The 26,282-nt window shown below is 40.9% G+C and overlaps 1 protein-coding gene across 1 annotated transcript in view; it reads left to right on the top strand.

The window, feature by feature from the left end:
* The window catches only part of PIEZO1 (piezo type mechanosensitive ion channel component 1), a 3,550,337-nt gene that overhangs the window by 1,632,526 nt on the left and 1,891,529 nt on the right, over window positions 1-26,282 (top strand). The window contains exon 8 of the mRNA XM_044081575.1: window positions 2,700-2,880. Within this exon, the coding sequence (XP_043937510.1) occupies window positions 2,700-2,880 (181 nt within the window). The remainder of the gene's footprint in view (window positions 1-2,699; window positions 2,881-26,282) is intronic.

The following is a 26,282-nucleotide window of genomic DNA, read 5'->3' on the forward strand; positions in this document are numbered from 1 at the left end:
TTACACCTTTGATAGTCATATATAAATACTGTTCAACAAATTAGAGCACTTGGGTATTAATGTTATGTTAAGATATATAGCTCTCTGGCTTAAAACAAGATGTGACAAGTATCATATACCAACTGGACAGATACAATTCTAGGTTACAGTCAAAGTGTCCATAGGGGCTTTGTCCTATAATCATACTTGTTTAAATTGTATCTTTCTTAATTTATTTTCTATAGTCTGTATGTCAATGACATGAAAATAGAAAAACAGACTGCATCTTGTATGGGATAGGTCATGTCTGCAAAAGAGCTTGAATAAACTGACCAGTTGGGCACATGAGAATATTTTAATAAATACATCAAATACTAAGCATGTGAGATATGGAAGATATGGATTAAAAGGGTGAATATTTAATGCATTATATAGTGATTGAAACTGTGGATTATTTTAAGGACCTGGGTATAGTGATAGATGCAACTTCAGTTTGTTTTCTGATTGTATCTTTCTGTTAGCTAACGATACCCATAAATATGTAGATACTTAATTCTCTATTTACTGGCTGATTTGTTTAATGAAGGTGGTAGCTTTTCAATCATAAGAGTATGCATAGTCTCAGTGTCAAATGTGCATCAGGGATTGAGTTCTACTTCCTCAGCTGATCAAAAGGTTTGCAAAGCATTTCATTTTTACTATGTACCTTTCTGCTGAGGCAACCTGTTAAGGACCTTCATCCTCCTTGGGATGTCAGTGTCCGTTTGGAAAAGCTCACTCACTCTGCGTTCTAGCCCATTGCATCAGCAGACCATACCTTTTTATTGGAAGACATTTTTTCTCATTATGATAACTTCAGTAAGGAGTCTCAGAGCTACAGAATCTATCTTGCTGTTGTCCATATCTAAACTTTATAATCCATGTAACCAAACCAGCCTCATTCCCAAGGTAACCTTATAACCCAGTCTTAATCAGCCCATTAATGTACTAGTTTCTCTCCTCAGTACTCCAGCAAAAGCAAATACAGATTGCATTGATTTGATGTACACTGGGAAGTTAAGATTTTATCTGCACGGAACTAGTGACTATAGGAAAGATGACAAACTCTTTAACTGCTTTGCAGAATAAGTCATTAATTTTCTAAAGTTACATTGCCCTAGAAGGCTTTCAAACTGTGTTTTCTGTTATGTTTCTAGTAACAAAACAATTGCAGAATAACCTTGAGCTCATTCAACTAGATCTATGGCTACATCATTACATTTCCTCAGAAACTCTTCTGTAAATATTTGTGCAACTAAGACACAAGCTTTGCCCCATGCTTTTGCAGAGCACTATAAAAAGGTTATGATCTCTAGATCCTTTAGGACCATTATTCTCTATGGTATTCTGGCATGCTGCAACCCAAGACATTCAGCTGGAGACTGTCCTTCAGTTAGAGGTGAACATAGTTCATAAAAGATACAAAAGTATGTGTGTACAGCTGTGGCCACTTCAATAAACATTTACTTTTTCACCCTACTTAATCATCCCCGTTTTATTCTGAGGCCTTTTTTGAGATGGTACCCCTCGCAGTGCATCTCTCTGTGTTTGACTTCATGTCTTTTGTTGTGGAGTTATAGCTGTTAGTTTGGAAAACTTAATTTAGAGGAGAGAGGGTTGCAAAGAGCATAATGTGAGTTAGGGCCAGTGGGGCTTGAACTTTGGAAAGCGTGATGCTTGTTCAAACATATTAATAGCTATAGTCGTTCAAGTCAGAAATTAATGGATTTGGAGATACATTTGTACTGTAGTTCTGATGTATTTTTCTTTTTTTTTTGATAGTGTCAGTTTTGAGGTTGTTTAATAGGGTAGTGAGTGTTACATTGGGTCGATTAGTTTAATAGTTTAGTTATGCTTTTAAAAATGTAGCTCATTTTTAGTTAGTCAGGACAGAATCAGATCCCTTTTTTCCAGTAATTTACTTTCTGATTGAGTAGTTGCATTCAGTGTTTTAGGTTCATAGGTTGTTGCTATCCATGCAGTTCAGGATATAATTAGTGCACCTTGCCCAACCTACCCAGATTACTGTATGGTTAAGTGATTTGATCAAAGTCACATAGTGAGGAAACAAAGGCTGAATAAATGGGCAGCATAGGTGGGCTGCATTGTTTTTGGAGGGGTAATGTAGGGGAAATGGGGTACATATGTTGTTTGAGTTTTATTTTACTATTCAACTGTGTATAGTTCTGGGTTTGCTGAGTTCAATGATGTGGGCTAGGATATTTTGAGGTTTTATGTGTGTGTGTGTGTGTGTGTGTGTGTGTGTGTGTGTGTGTGTGTGTGTGTGTGTGTAACTGTGATTTGCCTACTGCACAGTATGTGAACTTTTACATTGTTTTGGCTAAGTAGCTTAAATATGGTGCATTTCAGAGATTTTTAATAGCTTTGATGATTCACCAAGGATGCTGATGCACCAAGAGTGTATATAAAATATATATATATATGTTCTACATAGTGTGCAAGATACGTGTTTTAGCACACGCTTTAAGTCTGGTCTGCTGTTAGGATAACTATGTGCATGTGTGCATGATCCTTAATTTGTCAAACAATGTCAGTTTTTGCAGTAGAGGTTTACAAACTCAGCTTTATTAAGTTAATGTTTTGTGTTCTGAATCAGTTTATTTCCTGTGCAATATTTCTTGGCTATAACACACATCTTGTTCTTTTATCTTAATCTTTAGGTTGTTCGGCTTAAAGGAGATCATTATAATTCCAAGTAACTGTACAAAGGCCAATAAACTAATTCTAAATGAGAACCATGAATGGCCAGTGTACGTGAACCCTGGTATTCTGCTGCTGCTGTATTTCACTGTGACATCTTTGCTGAAAATGAGGAATTCTGATTCTAGTGAAAGTATTAAGGTATGCTGTTTTGAACTGAGCTACCACAATTAGAGATAAGCGTGGTCTTGATAATGCATGTACTTTGGGAAACCTGCACTAGCAAAGCTCAGGACTCTTGACTGCCGGGATATTTCTAATGATTAGGCTGTCTAATAGTTATGACATGGGGATGCTGCACTGTAACTAATAGGTGAATTTTTGTTAATGCTGTTGCTTTCGGATTAGAAAAGCAACCTTGTTTTGTTACAAGTTGCTAACATAGCTTTATTTTGTATTATATCTGAAATGAGAGAGAGTAGTACAGAATTTGTTTAGAATGTTTTACCAAACTTTGTGTAGGAGCAGCTCCACCCAGAAAAAAAAATCTCTTTATCTTTAGTGCTAATCACTTTCCATCATTCTCAGTGGTTAGCACAATTTCATGTTTTCCTACACTACAAAAAGTGGCCTGATAGCTCTGCCATAATGAGGTGAATTATTTTATAGCTAGAACATCATCTTCTCACAGTGCTTTTTTTCCTATTCATTGACCAAACAAAGTCTCTGATTTGTCCCCATTTATATATATTGTATATATTTATATTCAGCTTGAAGGAACTGTTAGATGCCTAGCTTTTGTTAAAAATTAGTTTCAAGCAGAAGTGTCAGCTGTACATTTCCGTTCACACTAGAAACTTAGTAATGTTCCCATGCTTTCTTGATATGTTTAACCTTATTTGCATTTGAAATCAGTGTGATTACCTTTGTTAAGGTTATAAATGCTTTACATTAAATCATTTCCTCCCTAATCACGGACGTGGTGTCTAAGAGATAGCAGATGCAGCAATTGTTTGAATGAACTAATGTGAGCTGCGACAGAAAGGCAGACAAAATGGTATGCACAAACCTGCATAATCAATTGCGTACAGTAATGTTTCCGTTTCTGTGTCAGTCTTACCTTGGGGTTAAATGAGTATCCATTGCTTTAGGATGAGATACTTGTACTTTGGTGGGATATTGTGTTTTGCATAAGCAGTTCTGTTTCAGTTTACCTAATCTCTTTTTTAGGAGGCCTACAAGTCAATTCAAGGGACTTGAGTTTTTGAAGTCTGTAACTCACAAATATATATCATGAAACATTAATGCAGAAAAACTCAAAACTAACAGAAGGATAAAAGCAGCTTATATTAAAACTGGAAGGAGGAATAGCAGTGGCTGAGGGCGTCGATATGAAGCTGTTAAAAAAATTTGAGAATACGTTTTATTGTTTCTGCAGGTCAGGGAGGCAAGTTACCCCACATACACAAACCATACACCTCTACTAAAAGGAGACTAAAAAAAAAACATGTTTATTTCATCAAATCTTGATGTTTCCTATAGTTTTAACACCACTTTGGGGACTATATATACTTTGTATTTTCACATGTAATTCTAGAATCTGCCCAAATTGGGTACTGCATCTTTTTTTTTTTTTTTTTTTTTTTTTTAAACAAGAAACATTTTTATTAACTTATGACAAAGGCAATCATACATATAAATAAAGGAAAAAGTATATTGCTATAATCCCAGATGCAAGCATTTTACATCACAAACCATACCGGCATAATTTTTATTGCAAACATACATCACTTATAATTTATCCAGTCATTGTCAGTCAGACATTACACGGTTCATTTAAATCCTGCCTTCTTTTAAACCTCATTACTCCCCTGTATGTATTGTTCCCACAATTCCCATTAATTGGGTGCAGCATCTTGATGTGAATTTGATTTTTTAATTTACCTCTAGATATACCACAACACAGTGTTTTGGCTTTAAAAGATTACATCATTCAGGCGTCTAGAGGCCGTATAGCCTTGAAGAAGGGGGGAAGTGGTTTTATTTGAAATCAAACCGTTCTTTTTCAAGACTGAGTAACCTCACAATTAGAATAATTAAGTAACAGTGGAGAAAGGGGTGTGCCTGTCCTGCAGAAAATAGATATCTAAAGATTTAAGGTGTGGTTGTCAGTCATTCCATCTCAAATGTTCAGTTTAATGTGTTTTGATCTCATATGCTTTTCGGGTGATTTGGTTTACAGGGGTTTATGTTTATGCTTTGATTGTTTTGACTTTTTTTCAATTTGGGCATAGTAGAAACATTTTTGAATTGTTTCTGGAGAAGCAATTTAGAATGGAACAATGAAAGGACACATGGCTCTCAAGTAAGCAAGCAAAAAGAGTGATTCAGTAATTGTTAAAGCCCAGCTAGATGAGTATGTATGATATGGTTAGTGAACATTTAATTTGTTAATGCCTTTTTAAATTGTTACTTAAGACATAGGCGCATATAGCAATAAGAAAGAAAACAAGCCATGTTATCATTTTCCATTAACATACTTTATACATTGCTTATGTTTTCTTGCTTTATATCCGCTGTCATTTAGTCTGTCTAACATTATACAAATTGCTTAATTCCTGCTTTCTATTAAACCTTATTCCTCTTCCTGAACATTATTCTACATGCCACGACAGCTCATTACAGTCAAAGTTAGTTAGCCCTTGTTAAATGTCCAGACACAGATACTGAAACACAAAACACTGTAAGTATACTAAACCTGCATTCATTGTCAGAATCATCAGAAGCACAGTTTACTCAGAAACACTTGCCACCTGATAAGCCTGCAGATAGTGGCTATGAAACCGAGAACCTTGAATCTCTTTAGTGGACTTCCCATCTTCCAAATAATATGGTTTCAAACACTGTTATTTCATCAGTAGTAGGAGGTCATAGTGAGCAATGTTTTAGTCCTTTGCCATCAAATCAATTTATTGTAATATCAGAAAGCAGTCCTAGACAAGAGTATGAGCGAAATGACTTCAGTTTACCTGACAAACCCTTAAATTCTGCTCACAATGCATATAGGGATTCTGCTTACTTTTCTGATAACGACTCTGAACTTGATAAGAAGTCTGATGATATCATTGACACTTGTGGTCATATTGAGACAGTGCTTGTAAGTCATGAAGACCACAGTAGAGAGCAGATTAGTAATCCTGAAGCCTTAATTGGCTTTAATGAGACAGTTTATGAACCAAAAAAGAAACTACAGTTGGAAGAACAGTTCTTTGATGAATTAGTTGGGGATGCTTCAGAAGTGAATAATAAGTCCTTGTCTGAACAAACAGAACTGGATAGTATGGACTTTCCTGAAAATCCATTTGGAAATGTTCTACCATACGTAACATTACATCATCAAGGTAGCCAAATAGCACTTAAGAATGATACCGGAAACAGTATATTGCAGTATCCCAATGAAAGTTTTTCTGATTTAATTACTAGTCAGAAGTCTATAGAAGAAATGTCTGAATCCCTTAAGGCTTCAGACATTTCTTTGACTTTTGAAACAATTCTAGACAAGCCATTATCATATCATTCTGAGGGTATAAAGCTGAAAAAGCCTGATGCTGAATGAAGATATCTGGGCAAACTTGACAAGTCAGCAATTATTGATGTTGAAGATGAAATAGATGCAGATGAAGGAGAATACAGTGATGATTCAGATGATGGCCATGTCAATGATTTTGACCGTTTCAGTTCAGACAGTGATGATGGAACTGTACATTCACATCCTGTGCCATTTGTGGTTATGGAAAGTGATGATCATATTCATTTAAAAAGTTTATTGAAAATTTCTAAAGGTAGAGCTGTACTTGGCACTGGGGAAGAAGAGCCTGAAATAAAAAAAGCAGTTTTATTCTTTGATGATGTAACTGTCTACCTCTTTGATGAGGAGACACCAACCAAAGAACTGAGTAACCATTCACCACAAGCAAATAGTCAGATTTATGACTATAGGAGTCTTGCCACATCTTCAGGTCTTAGCTCTTTGCACAGATTTACCAGATTTAATTGTTGAAGTTAATCATTTTTTGTTTGTATTGAGGTATCATCCTAGGCGAAGGTAAAATGCTGCTTAAGACTAGGGACATAACTGCCTGAGACAGATAATCAGAGAGCTCAGTCATGTCTGTCTTCATATAGTCCAGTGAGGTACATCTGAAGTCATTCACACAAACATGGACTATGATGGAGTCATAACAGTACCTGTTGTTGAGAGACTTGCGTGGGTGTGTGTTGTGGCGGATCCTAGCACTTGACAGACAGCTGACCATGACTTTTTCCTTATCCAACCTGGTGAGAGAGACGTGTGTGTCTCACAGTTGAGTTGCCTATGACTAAGATGTTTGTTTTAGTGTTGTGCCTTAGGAGCTTGACTGGTGAGACACTGGTGTGTGACATATTGTGTGTACTTTGGTCTGCAGAGGATGTATTATGTGAATTGTGCTTGTGTTTGTGTTTGTGTTTGGAAGGTGTCTGATGTTTAGGTAAGCTTCTGGTAAGAACCTCTGCATATGTAGGTTAATGTGTTGTTGGTTTGGTAGGTGCAGGAAGTGAGGTGTGCATGCTGACAACCTGCTTAGTATCAGATGAATTGACTGGTGAGTGAAACAGCCTGGATTCTAGATTCTTAATATAGATGCATCTCTCACATAATAAATTTGTGTGGGCTAGAAGAAGTGGGTTGTCAAGTCTATATGAGGCAGTTGCTACATTGCCTCAGGATGCCCATGTTGACCAGGCTGGTTAGAGAAGCTGTGAGAAATTGTCTGTCCATAATGCTAGATAAGTTGATGTGGTCATAAAACAGGAAGAGGACAGGAAAGACCAGGTAAAGTAGAAAACAGGAGATGTGGACAAAAATTACGAAGGGCTAATGGGTAAGATCTGTGTTGGTACCTCAGGAGCTGCTCTGAATGTATCGCCTGGACAATCAGGAGAACTTACTGATGGAGCACCAGCAGTGGACTAAGGGAAAATTTCAGGCAGAAGTGTTTGCATCTGCAACCGCCAATGGGGCCTACCTCTACTTGGCAGTGTGCAATGTGCAGACAAGCACAAACGCATGAAAACGTGGTGCTTATGTAGCAAATGAGAGCAAATTTAAACAAATTAACCAATAAAAAAGCTTAAACCTGAGCCCTGTTCCAGCAACCTTCAATCATACGAGTTCTAAGTGCACACTCCTGCCACTAGGGTGCAGGGGAACCCTCCAACAAACGATGGCCTGGTTTAGTGCTCAAGTTATACAAACAGAACTAGATTCAGCAGGTCTGAGTCTAGTCTGTCACACCAAACAAAGTGCAACAATTTCAGAAAAAAGAAAACGGCTCAAATAAGCATTGATACGGCACAAATGCAGTTCAAAAGTGCAATATACAGTGAAAAATTCTACATATGTTTTCAGAGATCAGCAGATGCAGAAGATCAACAGATTGATTTTATATATATATATATATATATATATATATATATATATATATATCTAGCAGAGCAGTAGCTGGTCACCAAACTACAAGCGCAAATGCAGTGCTTATGTCTACGGTTGTAGAAGTTATTCTGTGTTGCACAACTTAAGAAAAGAAATTGCCTCTAGGTCCAAGGATGTAATTTCCTGCTGTACTCCTCCCTCATCAGATCAGTCATTGAGTATAGCTCCCTTTGGTATGTACTTGACCAGGCAACTGGAGTACCCACAGAGGTCCCCCAGAGAAAGAATATAGGGTGCAAACAAAATGTCTGGCCTGCAAACCATCCTCTGATGGACCTGTAAAACAAGTAGCATCAGAATGACCTCATTGGGGGACCTAAACCTTGTTTAGAGCACAACTAGGACATGTTGGAGGGACAGGTATGTGTCTTAGCGACTGCCCCATCTTTGGAACAGGCTTTCCATCCATATGAAGTAGAAATCTTCCCTATCCCAGTTCAAACATAACTTGGACCAGTGGATGGGGAAACATAAGTTTACCTTGGTCTGGTACCTATGTATCTAATGGACAGAAGCAGCGTGTAAATGCTTGACCACCCATGCCCAAGCTTACATATAACCCTTAAATTAACCCCAGGGTATCAAAACTTAACAGATATATTTGGGAAGCATGACTAGGCTTAAAAAGGTCCCCTGTGGTTATACTAGTAATCGCCTTTGAACCTATAAAATGTTAATACCCAGGGTTAATATGTAGGCTGTTTCCGATTGTCTGATAAGTTTTCGTTACTGCTTGATGCCATGCTGTGTGTGTGCAGACTAGTACATTTTTCATCTAGGTAGGAAATGATTGTTCTATAGATTAAGTTTCAGTGTATAACGTTCAACGAAGAGTTATTCAATTTTTAGTTTGTTCAACAAAATTATATAGATCCATGTTTTTTGCTAGTGTAGCAGCACAGCATAGTATGTCTTTAATATTTTTTTTCCAACAGCAGCACAAAGGCAATCCACCATCTGCACGCACAACTCCGTCCACCATAAACACACCTTTACTTGGGGTCAGCAAGCAGGTGCTCCTGAGCCCTTAAGATCTTTCTCTCTCTCTCTCTCTGTCTCTGCATCAGTTTTATGTAGTAATTTCCTAATCATTGGTGACTCCATAGTGACATAAACAAGTACCCCTTGCTTGGCCAAGCAAGGAAAGAGTGACATTGAGCTGCCTTCTTGAGTCTGGGAAATAACAGGTTACTAGGTTACTCAAGTCTCTTCACCCCAAATATACAATGACATGGTCATTACACATGTGGGTGTAAACAGTTTGAGACACATCCTTGGATTATATGACAAGAGACATGGTGGGACTTTGAGTATGCGTTTAAGACTGGTATGCAGCTAATCATGAGCAGCATCCTACCATTACAGAGAGTGATGCCAAAACATAAAAAAATAATTGACTTTAAGATTTGGCTTTGTTTTGGTGTCACTCCAAAAAGGTCAGGTATGCATTTGGTGGAAGAACATGATTGGTCATCCAAGCTGATGGCCTGCATCTTTTTCCTCAGGGCTTTCATATTTTCAGAAAACTTTCTCCACCCCAGCATCGCGCCTTTTTGTAAGCAGTGTTGGCCTGCTGTATCTGCCAACATAAATCCAGACCTGAATAATTTAAAGGAAGCACTGCTCAGTTCTAGTGGTCTCAGAAAGAAACAGTCCTTCATAAAAACCTTCCTGTCCTTAGAAAATATTCACATCTGTGTCATTACAGAAACATGGTCCCAGTACTTTGCTAACACATGCTGCATACTATGTTAGTGTGCCTACTACTCTGGCAGACCCAATATTTGCTGTAGATGACAATGTCCATATTCCTCTGCTCTTCCATTGCTTCTAGACTTGTATGGCAAAATGAAGGCTTGAAACTCCTATGTCCTAGTGTAACCATCAGTATGATTCCCTGCTACATCCTGACTAATTATGGAACTGCTTCTGTGATACCTGATTACCCACGAGTAATATTTGACCAACCTAGTGCCCCTTACTAGAAATCCATACACCATTAACTTTGGTAATTTCAGATACCCATCTTTAAACTGGAAAACCTACACTACTGCTGCTAAATAAGCGCAGCACCCACTCACTAGTTGAGACTGTGCCTCCCATAGTATTGGGGAGATGAATTTACTTGGGTTCATAGGTGTGTACCAGGCTAATGGCCCTGGAGCCTTTACAAACCAAGCCCATCGGATTACCCTGGCATCGTGGCACCCAACATCAGTTCCCAGTGCCTCTGTCGAGTAGAGCCACAGGAGCGATCCCCTGGGTGAGTTTTCTATTTCCCATCCACTCATCAAGATTTCTCTTGAAGAGGGCCAATGAGGTGCTCTGTTTGACATGTATGGGCAGCCTCTCCCATAGTATGGGCAGTATCTGCACTGAGCTAATCAGAGGAAGTTGGAGGAAGGGCTCTAAGCTAACTAATCTGTGATATATAACATTAAGTATCCTGTTTTTTGCTTATTTCTGAGTTATTTATAGCACTTTTATTTTACTGACTGTGTGTGAGGTATCAACTAGAATTTTCTACAGTTGTTGAGCATCTGGTTGGGTTTGTTTGTTCTGATTTCCTGCTAGGAGTGTATCATATAACTTGTTTGCATTTAAAAGCATTGTCTAGAGTCTCCTTTATCCTTTATCTGTTTAAACATTTCTGCAGTTTTTTTCTACCTAGGTAGTGTTGGTAGTGTAGCGTTGCCCATATTCAGGCTTGTGTTTTGGGCCTAGTTGTTTGTTAGTAGAGGCTGTGTGTCTGAGCACATGTTCCAGGCCATCATAGCTTAGCCAAAGCCAGTATAGCATTTCAGTGAGAGTAAATTATTTGTGGTCATTGGCTGACTGGGGTTGCCTGGACTACGCCTTGGAGTAAGCACCTCATTGGTTCTTTCAGGACTTTTTTAAAGTCGTTCAGGTTTCAACTTTGTTACTTTAAGAAGTTAACTTGTAAGTGTTTCTGCGATTTCACACTGAGCTAATCAGAGTAAGTCGGAGGAAGGGCTCTGAGCTAACTAATCTGTGATATATAACATTAAGTATCCTGTTTTTTGCTTATTTCTGAGTTATTTATAGCACTTTTATTTTACTCACTGTGTGTGCGGTATTAACTAGAATTTTCTACAATTGTTAAGCATCTGGCTGGGTTTGTTTGTTCTGATTTTTCTTTTCCACCTTGCCTCCCTATTGGTATCCTGTTTTTATACTTGGTGGCTTTGCAGTTGCCCGCCCCTACTGTAAATTTGATCTGGGACACTCCTCCCAGTCTAGTGTCATTACCTCATTCTACCTAATACAGGGAGAACATTTGAGAAGGCCAACCCAGTTAGCTTTTGCTCCTCCTTTCCCCTTTTCACTTTACAAAAAAAAAAAAAATATATATATATATATATATATATATATATATATATTTTTTTTTCTAAGCTTGTTTCTTGCCTTTCCTGTAAGTCGTCTAGTCCAGATACAGATTTGCTGTATCCAGGACTGTTTGTACGCTTCTGAGCCCCCAAGCCTTTCTGTGTTGGAAGAAAGTCTTCTAGCTTAATTTTGTTTCTTAGAACTAGCCAGTTTTCTAGTTTCAGCACTCAAATCTGTTTCTTTCAGCTCAGCACTTGTTCAGAACTCATTATAAGCACTAAATAAGCTACAAATTACTACAGCACTCAACTTTCCTCACTTGTCTAGAGGAAAACAGTTTTTAGTACTTAATAAATAAGCACCTATCCAGGCATGTCTAAGGGTAAGCTCCCAGTGTTTTCTCCTGTCTACCTGATGAATCTGGGCATCTTGGGGCAATGCAGCAATTGCCTCATGTACACAGACAACCCTATCCTCCTACTACCCAACACTACAAATTGTGAGAGATGCACTTATATAGCCAAACTGGAAGCAAAGCTCTCTTCACTCAAGACTGGACTAGACAGTCAAGAGGAGAAGGAAAACACTTGCACCACACCACACTCATCACATAGTCCCTCAAAACCTACACCACCAAAACACGCACATAGAAACACAAAACACACACCTACATTTGCAGAGCCTCTCAAAAAAAATCTACCTAAGCAACAGGGACCTGCAAAGCAGAAAAGCAAGCAACCTACACCCCCCCCAACCCAACCCAAATGACACATAGCCCACAAACTCAGTGTGCCACTCAACCACAGCCCATAAGGCATAACAATGTACCCAATACTCTAGTGATAGGTGACTCTATAGTTAGGCACACTGATGGTCCACTCACCAGGCTAAACAAGGAGAAAGTTACTGTCAGCTGCCTGTCAGGTGCCAGGATGCGCCACATAATGCATGCACTCAGGTCACTCCACAACAAGTACAAATATGACTCTTTCATTGTCCATGTTGGTGTGAATGACCTGAGATGTACCTCCCTGGACTACATGAAAAGAGACATGGAGGAGTTGTCCGATCTTGTAGCCCAGGCAGGTATGACCCTAGCCCTGAGTAGCATCCTGCCATCACCCAGAATGATGCCACAGTACAAGAGCAAAATGATTGACTTCAACAATTGGCTAAGCTTCTGGTGTCATTCTAAGGGGATCCAGTATCCGTCTGCCTGGGATGACATGATCAACAAACCACGATGCTTTGCCAGAGATGGCCTGCACCTGTCGCCCTTGAGATTCTGGATACTGGCTAAGGCTCTTGCCACCCCTATAGAGCCTTTTTTAGGCAAGATTCAAATGACAAATTCACCACCGTAACCGGTACAAGCAAGCAAAATATGAGGGTAATGCTACTTAATGCTAGAAGTCTAAACCTCAAAATGCACTCAGTTGAGGCACTCCTTAAAATGGAGAACATCAACATCTGTGCAGTGACAGAGACCTGGTTCAAGGCTCCAGAGAGCACCTGTGCATTACCAGGCTATAATTCATACTGCACCTTTCGGCCACCTAACCTGGACCGAAGCACTAAAGGCGGAGGCGTGTCCGTATTCATTAAGAATATCCACACCTCCAGGCTAGTTGCTCAGCATAATGCATCTGAGATTATCCAAGTGCAACTAACTCTGGGCAAGACCATAATCCAAATTGTAGCTTGATACAGATCCCCCACCATGCCCCAGGATTCCCACTCCTCATTTCTTGATACACTGGAAGATATTAAGGTACAACCTAACACCCTAATAATGGGCGATTTTAACTACCCCACCATTAACTGGGAAAACTACTCATGTACCAACTCTTGTATGCAATGTTTTCTGGAATTCATAAATTCCAACACCTTGGATCAACTTATCCACACCCCTACCAGGGGCAGCAGTATCCTGGACCTGGTCATTACCAACATGGGCAACCGGTGTTCCACACCAGAGGTCAATTCCTCGTTGGTCAGATCCGACCACAAGCAAATCACCCTAGACATCCACATCTCACCCCCACCCCCCATTAGGGAAACCACCGTAAAACATTTCTCCAAAGCCATCTTCACACTTCTTAAGACAGAAGTGGCAAACGTCATGACACCCATGCTGACGGACAATAGAGGTACGACTGCTGAATCCTATACCATTGAACTTTATAAGCACTTACACGAGTGCATGGATCGTGCAATCCCTAACACAACCAAGATGCTATCCTCCAAAAAAAGGAAGCCAATCTGGTGGTCCCCTGCTATAAACAAACTCTGCAACAGAAGAAAGAAACTGTTGCAAAAAAGAGTAGAATCCCATGATTGGAGGAACTCCGTGATCAGCCTCAGTAAGAAGCTGAGATCCTTCATAAAATCCTTCAAAGCTAGTTTCGAAAACAAAATCGCCATTGATTCTAAAGACAACCACAAAGCATTCTATAGCTATGTCAAGAATCTCAATGGCAACACTCAGATCTGCTCTGAGTTACAGCACAATGGCACTAAATATACAGAACCAACTGATATTGCCAACATCCTGGCAGATAGGTTCAGTGCTAACTTTACCCCTCTCTCATCCCCTAAAGGGCCCATCTGTGTACCGGAAGAATACAACGTTCCTGTAATCACAGCTGCACAGATAAAAAAAACACACACACACTCCAAAGCCAAGAGCACAGCATCCATGGGACTTGACAACATCCCAGGCTGCATTCTACATGAACTACAGAATGAACTGGCACCCCACCTAAGTACCATGTTCAATCATAGCCTCACCTCAGGCTTTGTGCCACTGAATAGCGCATAGCAATGGTTATCCCACTCCACAAAGGGGGATCCACCATGGACCCTGGGAACTACCGCCCCATAAGCCTGACGAGCCTGGTCTGCAAGGCTATGGAAAGTATCATCATGGAACTTATAAACAATGACATTGGTAATCTCTAAACTCTGGACCCTACCCAGTTCAGGTTAGTAAAAGGCAGATCATGTCTCCTAAACCTGGTAGACTTCTTTGAAGCAGTCACCAAAGCCGTAGATGAGGGTAAGGTGGTTCACACAGCCTATCTAGATCTCGCCAAGGCTTTCGACATCATCCGCCACTCTGGAATTATAGATAAACTCACTAAACTAGGTATAAATACCTGTGTCACAATATGGGTTGCCACCTGGCTCACTGACAGAACCCACACTGTGAAAGTAGCAGACTCTAAATCCAACTTCAGACCAGTGACAAGTAGAGTACCACAGGGTTCAGTCCTAGGTCCTCTCCTGTTTGGTATCTAACACAGAAGGTCTTTGGCTAACAAAGTTCGCAGATGACTGCAAACTTCGCAGATGACTGCAAACTAGGAGCCATAATCAAAACTCCTAACAATGTGGACATGCTACAAAAGGGCCTCACTGAGACAGATGCCTGGTGTCAAAGTCATGGCCTCAAGCTCAATGCCAAAAAGTGCATTGTCATCCCTTTGGGTGTAAAAACTCTGTACCAATGAACTACCACATAAGCGGTAGTCTACTTAACACCAAAAGTGTGATGAGACCTTGGGACACAGGTGGACAGTAGTCTCACCTTTGATAATCATATCACCACAGTAGTCAGGAAATCCTTCTACGTCGCGCACCTCATCACAAAAGGTTTCTCATCCCCTCTACTCATCACTCATTAGACCCATTATAGAGTACAATGCCCCTTTTGGTATGTACCTCACAAGACATCTACAACAACTGGAAAGGCCACAGAAATACCTCACAAAGAGAATTACCGGCCTCAAGCAGATGCCCTACGCAGACCGTCTCAAAACATTCCAGCTTTACTCTGTCGCATATCACCTACTCACAGGCTATCTCTGCCTAACATACAAAGCTATGTCAAACCCAGAGCTGTTGGACATGCTCCACGTAAAGAAATCCCAGTTCCTCCAAGCTACATACTTTAGGGACCTAAACTTTGTCACCACAATAAACAGAACATGCTAGTGGGATATATTCCTGTCCCAGAGACTTCACTTACTCTGGAACAAACTATGTATGTATATCAAACAAAGCTCCTCATTAGCACTCTTCAAGAAAAATCTTGATGATTGGATGGGAGATAGGAAATTCACCCCGGGGTCACTTCTGTGGCTCTGCTTGACAGGGGCACAGGAAAATATTTTTTTTGAGTGGCAAAAGCCAGGGTACCGTTTGGCTAGGCTTATATAGGCTCCAGGGCCAATAGCCTAGTACCTACCTACCTATGAACCTGTCCCTCCAGCATGTTCTGTTGATTTTGGTAATGAGGCTGAGGTCTCTGGAACATGTGGTGTGGAGGGATTGGGATTTCTTTAGATGCAGCATTTCTTACAGATCTGAGTCAGACATGGCTTTGTAAGTCAAGCAGAGATTGCCTCTAAGTAGGCGATATGAGACCGAGAATAGTTGGAGTGTTTTGAGTCTGTCCATATAGGACAAGTGTTTAAGGCCCAGGATAATCTTTGAGGTACTTTTGCAGCCTTTCCAGTTGTTGCAGGTGTCTAGTGAGGTACATGCCAAATGGGGCATTGTACTCGATGATTGGCCTAATGAGGGAAGAGTAGAGGGAGTCAGTGATCTCTTTTTTCCTGGATGCAAAACCCTTAGTAATGAGATGTGCCACATAGGAAGACTTTCTGACTACAGTGGCGGTGTGGTGGTCGAGAGGTTGCTGTTAACCTGTGTTCCCAGCGCTCTTATAACGCCTACTGTGTTCAGTAGACTACCATTGATGTGGTAATTCATGGGAACAGAGTTTTTCTTAAAGGGGATGATGACACATTTTTTGGCATTGAGCTTAAGGGCATGGTTCTGACACCAGTCGTTGCTCTCAGTGAGGCCTTTCTGCAGGATGTCAACATCAATTGGGGAATTAGTAATAGCTCCCAACTTGTAATCATCTGCGAACCTTTTCAGCCAGAGTCCCTTCGTTTTAGCCTGGACTATAGAGAAGTAGATACCAAACAAGAGAAGTAGATACCAAACAGGAGAGGACCCAGGACTGAACCCTGTGGGACTCCACTCGTGACTGGTCGGCAGTCTGACTTGGAGTCAGCTACTTTCACATTGTGGGTTCTATCTGTGAGCCAGTTTGCAACCCACCTAGTGATGTAGGGGTTGATGCCTAGCTTAGTTTTTATATGATATCCAAGTGGGGAATGGTATCAAGGGCCTTGAACAGATCAAGGTAGGCTGTATGAACCACCTTGCCTTCATTCACAGCTCTGGTGACTGACTCAAAGAAGTTGACCAAGTTGAGCAGACATGCTCTACCCTTCACAAAACCAAACTGTGTGGGATCCAAAGTTTGGAGATTCCCTATATCCTTGATTTTTAGGTCCATGATGATGTGTTTAATAGCTTTGCATATCAGACTCATCAGGCTAATGGGGTAATAGTTCCCAGGGTCTGTAGTCGCTCCTCCTGTGTGGAGAGGTATAACTGTAGCAGTGCACCATTCGGTAGGGACAAAGCCTGAGCTGAGGCTGTGATTGAACAGGGCAGCACAGGTGTGGTGCCAGTTTACTCTGTAGTTCATGTAGAACACAGCCAGGTATGTTGTCAGCTTCCATAGAAGCTGAATTTTTGGCCTTGGACAGTACTGTTTTAACCTGTGCAGCAGTAATACTGGGTGCCTGGCAATCTACTGGTATTGTGATTGGTCCTTTGGGGGGGGTAATGTTGGCACTGAATCTGGCAGAGCCAGTATATTGGCAATATCTGTTAGCTCGGTATAGGGAGGTACCATTGTGCAGTAGCTCAGAGCAAATCTGTGTATTATCATGGAGATTCTTTACATAACTGTAGAAGGCCTTGTGGTTGTCTTTACTATCTGCTGCACGTCCATTTTCATAGCTAGCTTTAAAGGATTTGATGAAGGCTCTCAACTTTTTGTTGCGGCTGATGAGGGAGTTTTTCCAGTCTTGGGACTTCACCTTATTCAGTATCAGTTTCTTCCTTCTGTTGTATAGGGGACCACCAGATTCGTTTTTTTTTTTTTTTTTTGCAGGAGAGTGTCTTGGTTCTATTGGGTGTGGCGACATCCATGCATTTGTGTACATGTTCATACAGTACATTTGTGTATGATTCTTTGGTCTTACAGCTATTCTCTATTTGCATGGATGCCATGAAGTTAGCCACCTCTGTTTTAAGGAGCCCAAAGTTAGCTTTGGAGATGTTTTTCGTGGTGGTTACCTTTGTGGGGGGGGATTTCCAAGATGATTAGTTTGTGGTCGGATTTAACCAGGGAGGAGTTGACTGTTGGTGTAGAGCAAGAGTCGCCCATGTTCGTAATGACCAGGTCAAAAATGTTGCTACCTCTAGTGGGGGTAAAATGAGCTTGTCCAGGGCATTGGAATTAATTACTTCCAGGAAATGTACAGCAAGCGTATTGGTACATGAGCAGTTTTACCAGTTAATGGAGGAGTAGTTGAAGTCACCCAGTATGAGAGTGTTAGGCTGGGCCCTAATATTCTCCAGGGTGCTTAGGAACGTGGAGTGAGAGTCTTGGGACATGGTTGGGGACCTACAGCAGGCTACGACCTGAATCGCTCTCTTACCCAATGTTAGCTGCACCTGAAGTATCTTTGATGTGTTATGTTGGGCTACCAGTCTGGAGGTGAGTGCATCCTTTATGAATATGGAAATACCACCACCTTTGTAGCTTCAGTCCAAGTTTTGGGGCTAAAAGGTGTGGAATGAGTTATAGCCTGGTAGTGCAGGGGTGCTTTCTGCTGCTTTGAACCATATCTCTGTTACAGCACAAATGTCGATGTTCAACATTTTAATGAGTGCTTCGAGCGAGTGCATTTTGAGATTTAGACTTCTAGCATTGAGCAGCATGACCCTCAGACTGAATTTGTTTATAGCTGTTACGGTGGTTATTTGGTCTTTGGAACACAGCCTAAATAAGGCACTGTAGGGGTGGCAAGAGCCTTGGCCAGTGTCTGGAAGACCAGGGGTGACAGATGCAGGCCAGCTCTTGCAAAGCATCGAGGTCTGTCACTCATGTCATCCCAGGCAGAGAGATATTGGATCCCCTTGGAATGACACCAGAAACTTAGCTAGTTGTTGAAATCAATCATTTTCTGCTTGTAGTGTGTTTTTTTTCTGGGTGATGGTAGGGTCATACCCATCTGGGCTACATAATGCAAGAGCTCTTTCATATCTATTTTTATGTAGTCCAGGGAGGTACATCTCAGTCATTCACACCTACATGTACAATGACAGAGTCTTATTTGTACCTGTTGTTGAGGGACCTGAGTGCATGTGTTATGTGGTGGCTTCTAGCACCTGACAGGTAGCTGACTTACTTTCTCCTTATTCAACTTAGTGAGCGGGACATCAGTGTGCCTCATTATCGAGTCACCTATGACTAGTGTGTTGGGCTTGCTGTTTTGCCTTAGGGGCTTTGTTTAAGTGGCACACTGTTTAGGAGACTTGTGTCTCATGATTAGTGTTGTGCTGTGGTGGTCAAGTGCATTTCTGCCTTGGAGGCCTCTGCTGTTTGTGTAGATTTTTATTGAGAGCCTCCACAGGTGTGTGGTTTGTGTTTTTATGTGAAGGCAGTGCTGTTGTGTGTTCTGGAGGGCTGTGTGTTCCATGTGGTGTGGTGCAAGTGTTGACCTTCTCTTGACCAGCTATTCCGGTCTTGGCTGGAGGGTGCGTGGCTTCCAGTTTGGATATACAAGTGCATCTCTCACAAGTCTGAGTGTTGCGAGGTAAGAGGAGAGGGTTGTCGCTGTATTTGAGGCAGTTGCTGCATTGCCTCAGGATGCCCAAGTTCACCAGGTTAATAGGAGAAAGCACTGGGAACTGACCTTTAGACATGACTGGAGGGTTGGGCAGTAATAATAAGTAGTAATAATAAGTACTGGAGCTGTTTCCTTATAGAACGTTTAGTGCTGGTTGCACTTTTGTGTGCTACAATAATTGGTACAAGAAATCTGGTAAAGTGCTAGACTAATAAGCTAGTAAAAGTGCAGGAGAGGCGAAAACTAGCATATCTAAGGGAAAAATCGAAGAGCAGACTTTTTGCCACCGCTTAGAAGCTTGCAAACCGTCCTGGATACAGCAAATCTGTATCTGGACTAGACTAGTTACTGGAAAGGCAGGAAACAAGCGCAAACGCAGGCTTTTAAACCAGAAAGTTGAAAGAGATGGAAAAACTGCCCAAATGGTAAATAAACTAAAATTTCTGGACTAGAAACCAATCCTCTTGTGGTAGATAGGCTACCTAGTGCTTACCACTCCCACTGATGAGCTAGGCGGCTTCCCTCCAACACAGGTTTGGGGGTGGGGGCTCAGAAGCTTACAAACGGTCCTGGATACAGCAAATCTGTATCTCGACTAGACTAATTACTGGAAAGGCAGGAAACAAGCTTAGAATTTTTTTTTTATTATTATACAGAAAAGCAGTTAAAACATCACTAAAAACAATTCAAATGCAGTGCACGCTAGAACACTTGAGTTGTAGCAGTATTAAAGCAAATATAGTTTAAATATATGCAATTTATTCAAACGGTATTCTGAACTGAATTTAATTATTGTTCTGTTCAACTCTGAACAGTTAAAACGTGCCAAAAAATATACTTATCTGCTCTATATTTCCAGATTGTTTGAGAAGCACACTCAGAACACAAGGAGATTCCAGCAATGGTAGATTCTAGCAAAGTGTTTTGCAATCACAAACATTGCACCACTATACAGTACAGCCATATTGCCCCATCATTTTGTGGACTTTATTGTTAAGACTCAACCAAACTTGCTCACAAACCCTACTATGTTTAGGGGTTTGTCTAAATCAAACCATCTGCAGCTACCTAATGACCTGATGCAGTCCATTTGTGGACCCTGTGGCCAGAACTGCTCCATTTTTAGAGAGCTCCTATGCTCATCTGATTCCCTGTGTCAAGACATTGGATTCAGTCTGCAAAAAATACAGTGTCCGATTTAGAAACAATGCCCTGTGGTGGAGTAATCAAACTTAAACTTAAAAAAAAATCCTCACCTCCACCTCTAGAAACAAACTGAAAACATCACATTCCAAAATTGAACTCAAATTAAAGAGCTCAGAAACAAGATCAAATCCTCTCAGGCTAAATATAAACTGAAAATTACTGCCACTAGCAAGAACAACTATAAGTTCTTCAACTATGTTAGGTACCTTAAAACAATGCCCAGCATTGTACCACATTGATTCATAATGATGTCACCCACTCAAATGCTAGAGACTAAGCAAACTTATTAGCAGATAAATTTAGTTCTGACTTCTCCTCCTCATTACCCCAGCTTTGTCCCAGTTGATATATTATTTAGACCACATCTGTGCAAGTTTTAAAGGCTCTGTCTGAGGTAGAATGTACTAGTTCTTTGGGGATTGACAATGTGCCAGAGTTGTTTCCTTGTGTGAAGCATGGTCTTGTGAATCCACTCCTTAATTTATTCACCCCCGTATAATAGCCTTGTCTGATAGCCAATGGAACACACAGGTGTGAAAGTAAGTACTAGAGTAGCTGCCCTTGCAGGCCATTTTAAGCCTAGCCTTTTTCCCTTTTTGTGCTCGAAATAACCTAACTCATGTGGTTATAGACTGGCCTTACCCATCCCATGGTAGTTAATTATATGTTGCCCCCTAATGAGAATAACCGGGATCATACCATAGATAATTGGAGGGGACCCATGTGTTTGATAAAGCATTTAGGAGCTGTCTTGGTCTGTTAGTAGTGCAAGGGGTAGTCCTGGAGTAGATTTTCTGTTTCCTATCAATAGATCTAAGTTGTGCTTGCATATGGACGTGGATTAACTTTATTTTATTGGATGGGGGAGTCTGGTCCACAACAACACTATCCTCTGTTAGATATACCTGTCCCTCCAAACCATTATGTTAATGTTGCAGGAGAGGTTTAGATCCATAGACTGAGTATTTTTGATGCTGTTTGACTAATGTTGATGTGCAGTAAATTCATTAGTAATGGATTGGAGGATGCCTTGTATGCCAAACACAGGTCACCTCTTACCAGTCTGTAGGATTCCAAGTATAGTGTCAGGATTTTGAGTTGGTCCACAAAGGACGTGTTGTTTAAGCCTCATATCCTTTTAGTAAAATATCTCTGTAGAACTTGTATTTGTCCAGTTGTTGAATATGTCTGCACAAATACATGCCAAAAGGGCATCGTATTCGATGACTAATTAAAGGGGGACAATAACATCCCTAGATCTAGACGCAGTCCCTTTGTTTATAAGCTGTCCAATATAGAAAAACTTTCTTACAATAATTACACATCTCATAAGCAAAGATAGTGGTAGCTTAACCCTCAACCAAATCAATTGTGGTTTGTAAAAGGTAGGTCCTGCCTGCTTAACCTAGCAAACCTTTGTGAAAAATTTGCTGAAGCTTTGTATGAGGGCAGAACTGTGCTGAAGCTTTGTATGAGGGCAGAACTTGTACCCACAATATAACTTGGCCTGGCCAGGACCTCTGACACTATTCCATACTTGGATTTTTAGATGATTAGTTAAACTGAATTAATATCTGTATGTATTCCAGTGGATAGCAAGCTGGCTGACAGAACCCATCAAGTCAAGATTGGGGTACTGTTGCTCAACTAATAGGGTCACTACTAACTGGGTTTGTGGTCAAGATGGATGGAGCTCTAACTGTGACTCATACAATCAGGGTTTAGTTAGCAGCCCTGGAAGAGCCAGGCAGGAATGGGAAGAGTGAAGCAGTATCACTCGTTCTTCTTTCCCCTTCTCTCCCTGGGAAGGGGCTGTGGACAGGCACTGAATGAGTACACAAGGTGAAGAGACTTCTGTGGTGGAAACCGAGGAAGTCACCAACCAAACTCAAAGAAGGGAGGGCAGAGCTGCTTGCTGGTACAGCTCCTTGCAGAAGTCAGAAGTCGTCCAGCACAGTCATCCCATTGTAGGTTTGTTTTCCTTGCAAGCCACCTGTGCTAAAAAACATCCCAACCATCCCTGGTGACTGCCTACTTGATGCCTCCTTCCAGTTCACCCTTGACTTGACGATAAGAAATGAATGGGCTGACTGGCTGGGAAGTAGCAGATGATCAATAAACAGCAGAGACAAAAAGAAAAAAAGCGACTTATCTTTGGATCCTAGAGGGTTTTGTTTTGAGGCCACACCATATCTATTTCTGTGCTGATCAAACTGATGCTGAGAGTTTCTGGCTAACTATATCTGCAGATGTCATCAACTTTCCTGAGTACTCCATGATTGTATCTCAAAGTCTGTCGCATGCAAGGTAACTATTTCTGGACTGTGGTTTAAGGCTAAATGCAAACAAATACAGTGTTATTCCTTTCAGTACTGTGTCCTGTGCAGAATGCCTTAAAGCTCTGTGTCTGTTTTCCATCTTATACAAAATCTTACAGGGTGGATTCTGCCTGTTTTACAAGACTTCAAGTAACCCTCTTCTGTGTGACATTCTGTACATTCACAAAGCATTTATGATCACCTAAACTTACACCACATCATAAAGATAACATGCTGGAAGGAGAGCTACCTCTACCAAAGATTTCTCCTCCTCTGGAACAGACTCCTCCATATTAAACAATGTAGCTCCCTAGCCCTCTTCTAACATAACTTGAATGAATGAGAAATCACAGACACAAATCTGGGCTGACCCCTCAAATCCTTAATAAAGGGGTAACGTAGTGAGCATTGCTTTGGCTAGGCTTCAAATGATCCACCCAGATGAACTGCCTAGTAAGAACCTACTGTGAGCAAACAAAATGCACAAGTCTTAGGGCAGAAGGACTTAAGAATCTAATGTACAGGTCTGAGGCATAAATGAAAACACTTTTGTCCATTGATTGTAAAATAACACTTGCAGGATACATTAATGTAAATCCTTCCATTTTTGAGTAACCTGCTTTTATGTTTCACATGGTTATGTGAGTTCTGGAGCCTGTCTTACCAGCCACTGCGATTCAGTGTTGAAGCTCATTCTGGACAGAGTGCTGTTCTTTTGTACACGCGCACACACACACTATGCTCACTTGCAAGGAGTTTGGGAGCTCTCGTTCATTCTAGTGCATGTTTTTGAGAGGTGGGAGGAAACAGGAACACCTGGAAATACAAGGGTACTTGCGTGTATTATCTCAACCAGATTGCACATCTCTCAGAATCCTTGAAGTTATGGCCAAACGAGTGTTTCTGCTTTGGCAGGGGTTGGAAAAGGTACTCAGCAGCTTTCTATGACATTGTCTGATCACCCAGGAGCAGTAGTGAGCTCCAAAGTCCTCTTCCACCGTCACATCTGTCAGCGACGGTTTTCATTTTAAATGCCGTGGACCCAACTGTGCAAACAGAATGCAGCAACACAATGTAAGATGGAGTTAATGCCTCCGAATCCCAGTGCCACAACAACTTGAGTAGATGTAAACACTGTGAAAATTATGTAGATATTTAGTGATTACCACTGTTTGTTTCTGCTGTACTGAAAAGTGAAAGCCGCAAAGACATGCACTGACGCCCAGTAAACGTAGCCCTGTCAACGGATGACATTTCCTGGCTATTCCCTTACCCCAGTAATGTCTTACAGGTTGACTGTTCCTAAGCCATCTCAAAAGTGTGGCAAAACATTGTGCACAAACGTGAATTTTTTAACATTGTGGTGTCAGTTAAGACACACAGAAGAGGGTAGCACTCCCAGGGGCCAAAATACTATGTGAAGAAGGTAAAGCTGACCAACTGCATTACTGTTTTTTTTCATAACCATCTCTCAGAAATAAAACAGTCCTTTGGGTTCAGATGACGCTCAGGTCGAAACAACTATGAATAACAGAAGTGTGAAATGTCACTTCCAGGTTACTAATCGTTCAAAATTCATGACATTAAGTGCAATGACTCGTTTGTCCATAATTTGCACAATTATGAGCTATTTGCAACCTGGTTGCAAGAGATGTGCAATCTAGTTGTGATAATACGCAAGTGCCAATACAAGCGTAGATACAGGGGATGCATTCACGTTCAACATGTAAGCAACCTTAGTCAAGAACCCAATTGATGAACCTGTTGCTGTGAAGCAGCAATGCATCAAACTGTATTGCACTCCCATACCTCTTGTTTAATTATATACTCAAGTCTGAGGCTGTCCCAGAGAGAAGAGAACTAATTTTCTTGAGTTTCGGAAAAATGCAGGTATTTTACAGATACCACTGATGGACAGATATAATATTAGTTGGTATAGAATTCTGTAACTCAAAGGATAAATCTTGATTTCCATGGTGATGACGTATAATAAATAGTTATGGCCGGAGGGACCTCGTCATAATTTGTTTTAGTGCATGGAGCTTATATATGCTCTGTATGCTAGAGAAAACTTCTGAAAATCAAAATGCTCCCCTTGCAGTCAGTCTTAGCTTTGCTTCCAGACCACTGTTTTGCGGTGCCTATACATGTCAAGGATGCTTGTCATATTCCTATTGCTCCCACTTTCAGAAGATTTTTGAGATTTGCTATGTCTGGCTTACATTATCAGTTTTCTGAGTGACACTTTGGGCTATCTACCTCACTTTGAGTATTTACAGACTGTCAGGCCCCGGTGGTTGCCCCTTGAAGAACTATAGACATTCACATTTTTCCTTATTTGGGTAATTTGCTGATTTGTGCAGATTCAATATGCAGGTGGTTGGAGTCCTTAGACAAGGTCACATCCCTCCTTTCCTACCTGGGCTTCAAGTTGAACCTTTAGAAGTCCTTCCTCACACCCTCTCAATTAATTGTTTTCCTGGGGTGTTGGATAGACACAATAAAAATGGTGGTCTTCCTGCCAGAAGGCAAAGTTCTGACTTATAAAGGCATCTTCTTGGATTTGTCTTTTCTAGACATGGTCTTAGCAAAGGAGTTCCTCAAAATTCTAGGTCTCCTGGCATAAGTGATCTTTATAACACTAGCAAGACTATACATGAGAAAAATTCAATGGTACTTTAAGAATTACTGGACCCATCACCTTATTCTTTTGGATTTCCAAGTACCAGTACTGGGATTTGTGAAACAGGAGCTGCTGTGGTGCAGGGATCAGCAGTCTCTGAATCCAGGGCTACCTTTCTTTCTTCAGAAACAGCCAGTCTCTCTAGTTAGACTCTTCAGATTTTGCATAGGGGGAAATGTCCATGGGAGTTCAAGTACAAGGCTTATGGGATTCTTAGGACTTGCCAAAGCAAATGAACACAAGAGATGTTGACAGTGATTTCTGCCTTAAAAAACTCTTGCGTCTTCTTGTACTGGTCACAGACAACACTACCATGATGTGGCACCTAAACAAGCAAGGGCTTACAAGGCCATACCCCCTTTGCTCATTGGCAGTGATGGTCTGGTAGCTGGCTCTATACCATTCTTGACTCTTCAGGCCTTGTACATTCTGTTAGAGCAAAAAGTAATGGCACACAGACTAAGCAAATCCTGGACAGACCAGATGAGTTGAAGCTCCATGTAGAGATCTTCCAGGATTTGATCGAGATGTAGGGACCACCTCAAGTAGATCTGTTCACTTCCTTTCAAAAGAGACAACTAAAGAATTATTTTCAAGACTTCCTTGCAGCTATGCTTGGAAGACTAACATTCTGTCATTCCCATTGTCAGGAATGTTCTTTATGCATTTCCACCCTTTCCAGTGGTTCCCAAGGTACTTCTAAAGATTTGGAAAGAATTAACCAAAGATCA

This window comes from Protopterus annectens, chromosome 8.part1 (assembly GCF_019279795.1).
Source record: "Protopterus annectens isolate FY-2018-M chromosome 8.part1, PAN1.0, whole genome shotgun sequence".
Taxonomy (NCBI): Eukaryota; Metazoa; Chordata; order Ceratodontiformes; family Protopteridae; genus Protopterus; species Protopterus annectens.